The 9,433-nt window shown below is 44.3% G+C and overlaps 1 protein-coding gene across 1 annotated transcript in view; it reads right to left on the minus strand.

Moving 5' to 3' along the window:
- Positions 1-9,223, minus strand: part of siae (sialic acid acetylesterase) — a 70,342-nt gene extending 61,119 nt beyond the window's left edge. The window contains exons 1-2 of the mRNA XM_073029595.1: positions 9,058-9,223; positions 5,930-6,094 (exon numbers count right to left, since the gene is read on the minus strand). Coding sequence (XP_072885696.1) covers positions 5,930-6,094; positions 9,058-9,124 — 232 coding nt within the window. The 5' untranslated portion in view covers positions 9,125-9,223. The remainder of the gene's footprint in view (positions 1-5,929; positions 6,095-9,057) is intronic.
- Between the last annotated feature and the right edge of the window lie 210 nt (positions 9,224-9,433).

Raw genomic sequence — 9,433 nt, forward strand, 5'->3', positions numbered from 1 at the left:
TTTGGACGATGTAAATATGGTTGAGAGAGTGCAGCGAAAATTTACAAGGATGTTGCTGGGTCTGGAGGACCTGAGTTATAGGGAAAGATTAGATAGGTTAGGACTGTATTCACTCGAATGTAGAAAACTGAGGGGAGATTTGATAGATACATACAAAATCATGAGAGAATAAATTGGGTAAACGTAAGCAGGCTTTTTCCACTGAGGTTGGGTGAGATTAAAACTAGACATCATGGGTTAAGAATGAAAGATGAAATGTTTAAGGGGAACACGAGGGTAAACCTTTTCACTCAGAGGGTGGTGAGAGTGTGATACGAGCTGCCAGTGCAAGTGGTGGGTGCACTTTCTATTTCAACGTTTAAGAGAAGACTAGATGGGTTCATGGATGAGAGCGGTATGGACGGCTATGGTCTGGGTGCAGGTCGATGTGACTCGGCAGTTTAAATGTTTCGGCATAGACTAAATGGGCCAAAGGGCATGCTTCTGTGCTGTAGTTTTCTTTGACGCTGACTCTTCATCTCATGTTCTCAATATTTATTGCTTATTTATTTATTATTACTTTTTTCCCCTTTTTGTATTTGTACATTTTGGTTTTTTTGCATGTTGATTGTGGTCCACACTGCTGGGTGCAGTGTCCCATCGATTTTATTGTGTTTCTTGTACGTACTGTGATTGCCCGCAAGAAAATGAATTTCTGGGGTGTACTTTGATAATAAATTTACTTTGAACTATGAAAAGACCATAATGGGAGTTACATACAGGCATCAAACAGCAGCCAGAACGTGGGGTACAAATTACAACGGGAGATAGAAAAGGCATGTAAGAAGGGCAGTGTTACAATGGTCATGGGGGATTTCAATTTCAATTGGGAAAATCACATTAGTGCTGGATCCCAAAAGGAGGAATTTGCAGAATGTCTATGTAATAGCTTTTTAGAGCAGCTTGTGTCAACCCACAAGGGAAAAGGCAATTCTGGATTCAGTGTTGTGTAACAAACCTGGTTTGACAAGGGCCTGTTTCTATGTTGTACTTTTCTATGACTCTGTAATCAATATAGGGTCCATGACCTCACTATGCCACACTTCTATAGACTCTGTTTATCTGAAAGGTTCAAAGGTTTAAAAGTTCATTTATTATCAAAGTATACAACTCTGAAATTCTTCTTCTTCAGATAGCCACAAAATCAAGATCATCAAGCCCCAAATCCCTCCTCCCCTCACAAAAAACAAACAAAAACGCAACAGGCACATCAACCCCCAAATCCCCCACTCCTGCACACAAAAAAATGAGTAAGATCAGGTGAAAAACATAGAATATACAAAACTATAGGACTGAAAGAAGTCTATAGTCCAAGTCCATATCTAGAATGCAGAAAACCTGGGTACCATTCTCCGGGCACAGAAGCAGTCCTTTCACTTTCTGGCAGCGAGTGATCCCACCAGTGATCAAAAGACAGTCTCCCCTCTCCGTAGCAGAGTGATCCCACCAGTGATCAAAAGACAGTCTCCCCTCTCCGTAGCAGAGTGATCCCACCAGTGATCAAAAGACAGTCTCCCCTCTCTGTAGCAGAGTGATCCACCAGTGATCAAAAGACAGTCTCCCCTCTCCGTAGCAGAGTGATCCCACCAGTGATCAAAAGGCAGTCTCCCCTCTCCGTAGCAGAGTGATCCCACCAGTGATCAAAAGACAGTCTCCCCTCTCCGTAGCAGAGTGATCCACCAGTGATCAAAAGACAGTCTCCCCTCTCCGTAGCAGAGTGATCCACCAGTGATCAAAAGGCAGTCTCCCCTCTCTGTAGCAGAGTGATCCCACCAGTGATCAAAAGACAGTCTCCCCTCTCCGTAGCAGAGTGATCCACCAGTGATCAAAAGGCAGTCTCCCCTCTCCGTAGCAGAGTGATCCACCAGTGATCAAAAGGCAGTCTCCCCTCTCCGTAGCAGAGTGATCCACCAGTGATCAAAAGACAAGCAGCTGGCGCTCACCTCCCACATTCACCTCGATGTTTCAATCTCCCTCATTGCTTTAATTGATGACCAATGAAAGCTTTAATCGGCGAAAACTGAGTCAAACATCGGTTCGCGCCCATTCCGCAGCCTTCCTTCCATGAGGTCCGCGCCGCTACCTCTGCTTCCCGGAATCCTCTTGGAGACTGCAGTGTGCAGAAACATCCAAACAATCTCTAAACTGCAAATCACAGGCTCCAGCAGTTCCAGGATCATGTTCAAGATGAAAAGCAAATGTAAAAGACATAAAAGAAGGGAAACGTATGGTTTCATGATCTATCCAGAGATGTCAATTGAAGGAGTGTTGTATGCAGGTGCTATCTTGACCGGAACTCAAGAGATGTAAATACAGTTAATACAGATGCAAAAAAATCATTGAAAGTGAGTTCAGTAGGAACATTTCAGTGATGAGCTGAGTGAAGTTATTCCCTCTGAGTCAAAGGCCTGATGATTGAGGGGTAATAACTGTTCCTGAATCTGGTGGTGTGAGTCCTGAGGCTCCTGTACCTTCTTCCTGATGGCAGGAGCGGAAGGGAGCATGGCCTGGATGGTAGAGGTCCTTGATGATGGATGCTGCTTTCCTGTGACACTGCACCTTGTAGCTGTCACAATGGTGGAGGGGAGGGGGTGTGGACTTAACCCGTGATGGACTGGGTCACATCCACAACTACTTTTTGTTGGCTTTTCTGTTCTAGGACATTGATGTTTCCAAACCAGGCTCTAATACAGCCAGTCAATATACTCTCCACCACTCATCTATAGAATTCTATCAAAGTTTTAGATGTCATGCCGTATCTTTGCAAATGTCTAGGAAAGTAGTGACACTGCTGTGCTTTCTTCGTAATGTCACTTATGTGATGGACCCAGGAATGGCAACAACAAAATATTTAAAGTTGCTGACCCTCTCCACCCCAATGAGGACTGGCTCATGGACCTCTGGTTTCCTCTTCCTGAAGTCAATAATCAGCTCCTTGGTCTTGCTGACATTGAGTGAGAGGTTGTTGTTATGGCGCCACTCAGCCAGATTTTCAATCTCCCTCCTATATGCTGATTCATCACCACCTTTGATTCAGCCAATGACGGTGGTGTCATCAGCAAACTTAAATATGGCATTGGAGCTGTGCTTAGCCACAGTCATGAGTGTAAAGCAAGCAGAGCAGGGGCTAAACACACAGCCTTGTGGTGCACTTGTGCTGATAGAGATTGTGGAGGAGATGTTGTTGCCAATCTGAACTGACTGGGCTCTGAAAGTGAGGAAATTGAGGATCCATTTGCACAAGGAGGTTTTGATGCCAAGGACTTCAAGCTCATTGATTAGTTTGAAGGGATGATATGATTGAATGCCAAGCTACAGTCAATGGAATGACATCTGCCAAAGACCTGCAAATAGACTTAGATCCATTCCAACTTCCAAGGCAAATTGGAATGGATCCAAGTCGCTTCTCAGGGAGGAGCTGACATGTTTCATCACCAGCCTCTCAAATCACTTCTGGACGATAGTCAATTGAACCATGTTCTTCTTAGGCATCAGTTTATTGAAGCCTCCTTGAAGCAGGTGGGTACCTCAGATTGCCAAAGTGAGAGGTTAAAGATATCAGTGAACACTCCAGCTAGTTGATCAGTACAGGTCTGTAGTACTTGGCCAGGTACCCCATTTGAGGCGGATAGTTTCCATGGGTTCACCCTCCTGAAGGGTGCTCTCATGTCGACCCCAGAGACTGAAATCACGGGGTCATTGGGGGCTGTGGGAGTTTGTGATGTGCCTCCATGATTTGATGGTCAAAGTGAGCATAAAAGGCATTGACCTCATCTAGGAGGAAAGCCTTGTTATCACCTATGTCGCTTGGTTTCACTTTGTTGGAGGTGATAACAGTCACAGCTGTCGAGAATAGCATGAAAGCCTTTACCCTTGCAGCTTCTTAACACTACCCACTAGGATCCTACATCATCAGAACCTATGTCACTTCTTTCTAAAGATTTAATTTCCTTTTAACTGACAGAGCCACCCACCTGCCTGTCTTTTCAATATGACGTGTATCATTGGATGTTAAGTTCCTAACTGTGATCTTTCAGCCACAACTCAGTGAGGACCACAATATCATATCAACCAACTTCTAACTTCACTACAACATCCTCTACCTTACGTCATATACTGCATGCACTTTAACACCTTCAGTCCTGTATTCATGACTTTGTCAATTTTGTCTATATTTTACCCGAAGTGAAATGCTTATCCCTTTTTAAACCAGTCTATTTCTTTACTCTGGAGCCTTCCGTAACATCTCCTGCACTCTCCTTCCCTTTTCCTTTATTGTAGGGTAACGTAATTGGTGGAAATGAACATAATTCACCGACATTGAGTTGGGGTTTCACTTTAAGAGGCTGGTCTGGCGTGATGACATAATTATGTAAAAGATTTTCAGCATGCTTTAAGTGCAGTTTTTTGTTCAGTAAGTGAGTTGCTAGGGTTTTTCTGAAACATAGAATGCCTCTGCCATTTCTATTTGCGAAAACCTACATTGGTGATCCCGATGCTCTAGGACGATTCCAGAGTTATTGAACATGTCGGCCAATTCAGTCGCTTTGAAACTGCCGTGGTTTTGGAAGCAAAATGCTGTTGCTTGGTTTGTATGAGCTGAGACGCAGTTCGCTCTGCGAGAAATCTTTGGCGACAACATCAAGTTCTAATATGTTGCAGTGTTGCTCGGCAACTCCACGGCTGGTGAGTCTACCTGACCACCCGCATAAACACGGTCGCTGAAAACTCACCTCTTACAGACTTTTGGATTATCGGAGTCTGAACACGCCAAACGATTGCTCTCCTTGCCCGGTCTCGGCAATGGTAAGCCTTCGGAGCTAATGGACTACATGCTGTCTCTCCGGGGAAATCACCATCTTATTTTATTTTTAAACAACTCTTCATGCAGAAAATGCCCGATTAAGTTCGCATTGCCATCGCTAATGCACCCGTGAAGGACTATAGGGAACTTGGTAAAATGGCTGATAGTCTACACTCAGCTGGGCAGTGGTGCATCATTCCTCCTCCTTTCCCTACCTCAATAAGCCCGGTCAGCTAGGCCTCCAACATAAGGACGCCTGCCGCTGTGAAACAGATGACGCCAGGCCTGTGTTTTTACCGTGCTCGCTTTGGTACGAACACTAGGAAGTGCTGACCGCCTTGCAGCTTCAACAGTGTCTGCGCATCAGGACGTCAGAGGTCTGTGAACACCATGGGTTCCAGTTGGTAGTGTCATCTACTGTTCTTTACGGACACCCTTTCAGGGTGACACTTCCTGGGTGACATGAGTGCTCAAGTGAGTGTGCTGCCAGCATTGCCGATTGATGAGAAGGCAAAGAGCGATGAAACCTCACCAGAGGTCGCCGATGGCAGCAGGATCCAGATTTATGGGACACGACAGGTGATGCTCTGCTTCAGTGGGTGACGTTACACATGGGACCTCATCCTGGCTGAAGTGGCTAGACCTCTGTTTGGTGCAGATTTCCTGTGTGCCCAAGGACTGTTGGTCGGTCTTAAGAACTGCCGGCTTGTGGATATCAAGGACGTTAGGATGTTACCCTGCTCCCCCAGCAAGTTCCCCACCATGGATGAATATCCCTTTATACTGTGATATTATTGCTACATTCACTTAAGTTGGTGCCACAGTACTGTTAATTCGGTGTGCTCTCTGCATAACAGGTAGGATCCTTTTTTTCACTATTTCAGGAAAACTTTTGGGTTTCCTTTAAAATTTCTCTATTCTCAACTACATTTGTTTTGTGCCTCTTATTTCTCTTTTCAATTCTCTTTTTAATTATTTAATTTACTTTGTGGCTCTTTTCCCCTTTAAACATTAATCCTTCCCACCACTCCTTTTACTGATCAACAGTTTCACAAACATTTCACATGACAAAAGGGAATTTCTTACCTTCATTCACTGCAGTAGTCTGCTGACTATAAATACCATCACCTCCCCAAACATTCACAGTAACTGTTGCTCCCACGACACCATATCCCCAGAGAACAGCTCGAGAGGGCTGCTGCTGTAACACCATGTGACTGGCATAGTAAGATCCAAATCGAAATTCTGACCCTAAAAAAGACATCGACATCATTAAAAAGGAAACCCCTCCTTAATAGTTCACCCTAGAATCCAGGACCTTAATCATCATAGGTTAGAAGATACCAATAAACCTAGCAAAATATAAATAAGATATAAAAGAGATGTTAGGAGCAGCTAGCCTGAAAATTCATACAAGGATCTGGTTAGAATTTATTCCAATCTGGTACCAATCCCACTGTGAAGGGAGTGTATGGATAAAGAGACTACTTTTTCCTGGAAACCTGTTAGAACAATATTGCATTTATTTCAATGGAAGAGGTCTGACAGGTAGAGTTCAGGGTATGGGAACCAGGGTGCAAAGCTATCCTTGTAACTTCAAACCGATGTTTGCTTGCAATTAACATTAGGATCTAAAGGCTGGTTCTCATTTGAATTAATATATGCTGTATTCACATAATTCCTTAACTCCAGTTGGGTTAACTCCCCTGGGTCACCTCAGGCTCGCTCAACTCGTTCTCGTCTAGGGGGAGCAGCCTTCGGCCCCGACAAACTGGGTAATCAGGTTACTATAACTAAGTGATTAATAACGATACAGTATATATGAAGGAAAAGGAAATAAAGAAAAGGTGCCAAACTTATCAAGGTCCAAACCACTTCGTGCACAACCGTTGGAGCTCAATTACTGAAGTCTTCTGGCCACCATTCGATCCCCTCCAAACTCCTCGACTCACAGCTCAGGAACACCCGAAGTGGTCAACCAAGCACATCTATCTTCGTCTCCTCTCCTCGGGGTACCTCCTGGCCTCGGACCCCCACTTGGGGTCCGTTCCTCACCCAGCTTACAGCATCGCGTCCTCTCTCTCTCACCCCCTTGCGCCGATCTCCCCAAAAGCCCGCCAACAATAGCTTACAGACTCAGAAGAAAGAACAACATTAATCCCAATTGGTTTATAAAGGAATACAATTCTCGTTACAAGCTTCCAGCACTCTCTCGCAACAAAGAAGCATTCCTGCTTTTAACAAAACAAAGGAGCCATTTTGATTAACATACACAGTAACAAAGAAAAAGAAACCCCCTTCACACCAGTAATCCCTAACCATCATTCTACATTAATGACTTTAAGATTAGAATGTATAAGGCATGTTTGCACATGGTACTAAAGGTAGAGGCATTGACAGTGAAGGTGGGTTACCAGGATTTACAGAGGTGTTTTGGTCAGCTGAGTAACTGCGTCAAAGAATGGCAAACGGGGTTTAATTCAGATAAGTGTGAGGTGTTGCATTTTGAGAGGACAAATGAAAATAGGGCTTTCACAGTAGGGCTCTGAGGGGAGTGTTTTAGAACAAAGGGGACCAAGAAAGTGGACCTTAGATCTAGATTCTTCCATTGGAGGGAAGATCATCCACTCTGTTAATACCTATCAGATTTTTTAACAGTTCAGTCAAGTTGCCTTTCACATTTCAAAATTCCATCAGCATTTTCAACTTTTCCATATACAAGACAACTTATTGTTATGTACCCCATAACTGGGTCACTTACCAGCAAAGATAGAGAGGTCCGTTGGAGTCTGATGGTACTATTTTTAACAGTATTTATTGATAAAAATACACAAAAATAATATCAATGCAAACACACAGATAATATACGTCGTCAATACTAAATCTAAAAGCGCGGGTATAATAATAATCAATAAGAAATAGCTCTATCATTGTCTAGGGGATAATGTATTGTCCGATGGAAATATAAAAGTCACTTTAGTTCAGTCAAGCTGTAGGCTGCAGCCTTTTTGGTTGGCAAGAAAGACGGAGGTTTAACTTGCCCATTCCTTTTATGATGTCAATCCTTCGAGAGTTGTGGGGGGACTGATTTCCCCTTCGAGGTTAGCTAAAGCCGTGCTTCCGTGGCAAGACCTACCAATTCCGAGGCAAATGGAAAAGGACGCACGTGGGCTGGTTCCACCGGCTTTCGCTGTTACGCTGTTACAGGAGTTCTAGCATTTCTTCTGGTGCGTCTGAAGGGGCTGTTCCTCAGACCCTCTTTTATCCTGACTCACAGGGTCTCAGATGTCAATCAGGATGGGATGATGCAATCCCTCCACCAACCCCCCCCCCCTCGGTTCATTGCCTGGGGGCTTCGATGCATCGTACAGGATTCAATACACAAGTCCATCTCCAAGAGACAATAGCCGTTATCAATGGTTCCGCCTTTCGGAGGCCAGGACACATTCCAAACTCTTTGTGGATTCTGCATGTCTTTCTCTCATTTCCTGGGTCTCCTGACTCGAATCAATAGCGATCCTGCCATTCTCAAAAAGGAGGGGACCACGGGCATAACATTATAAAACTTATAAATCCTGATGGAGGGTTTCGACCCGAAATGTTGTCACTACCTCCTCCCATAGATGCTGTCTGGTCTGCTGAGTTCTGCCAGCATTTTGTATTTTTAACTTATAAATTGCAACTATTTGTCCAGTAAAACATTATCAGCCGAGATCTCGACCTTCAAAGTTTAGTCTACCTCCCTCCATATCTATTGCCCAACCAGTTGAGTTGCTCCAGATTCCAGCTTCTGCAGTGTATTTTATTGTGCTATTTGTATAATAAATCACAACCTATGCACTACTTTTAATGCAGTATTAATACCTCATTAATAAAACATAGTACATAGTAGTCCATCTACAGTCTCACCAAATGAACCATAACTTTCTCTGTTTTCAATTTCGCAACACCAAATACTTTCCCGATCAGTTGCAATATATGTACACTAGGCTTCAAGGATCATTGGGACACATGACTCTCTCTCTATCTCGGAGCTCGGCGATTTGTCATCATTTAAACAATATTCCTCCGTTTTGATTTCTCAGTGGACAATGTGACACTCTCCCATATCGGGACAGCGAGTTGCTAAAAGTGGGTCCCGCTCCCGAGCGGAGGGCGAGTCTCGCCGCCTCATCCAGCAAGTCCCAGAAACCAGCCCCGAGCGCAATTCCTACCTGTACAGCAGCCGACGTGGAGCCACAGTGCGATTACAACGAATCGAAAATCCGACATCGCCACCATGATACCAGAACACCGCCGCCTCCGTCAAGTGTACGGAGACTTTGACATCCCGCCCCGGCCTACATAGACCAGTATCCAGCGCATAGACCCACCCATACAACCCGTCACTTAACGCATTGCTCCGCCCCCGCGGCATAGGCTGGAAACACATAATGCTGAGGAAAATACAGAACTGAACGAGGAGTCAAGAGTAGGCATAAGGATAGGTCAGGTTAGATTGAGTTTAATGTCATGTGACTTGCAAGCAACGTTACAGGCAGGTAGATACAGATAACACACTGAGTACAATGTATACAAGACACTGAATAT

The sequence above is a fragment of the Hemitrygon akajei genome, chromosome 26 (assembly GCF_048418815.1).
Source record: "Hemitrygon akajei chromosome 26, sHemAka1.3, whole genome shotgun sequence".
Classification (NCBI taxonomy): Eukaryota; Metazoa; Chordata; class Chondrichthyes; order Myliobatiformes; family Dasyatidae; genus Hemitrygon; species Hemitrygon akajei.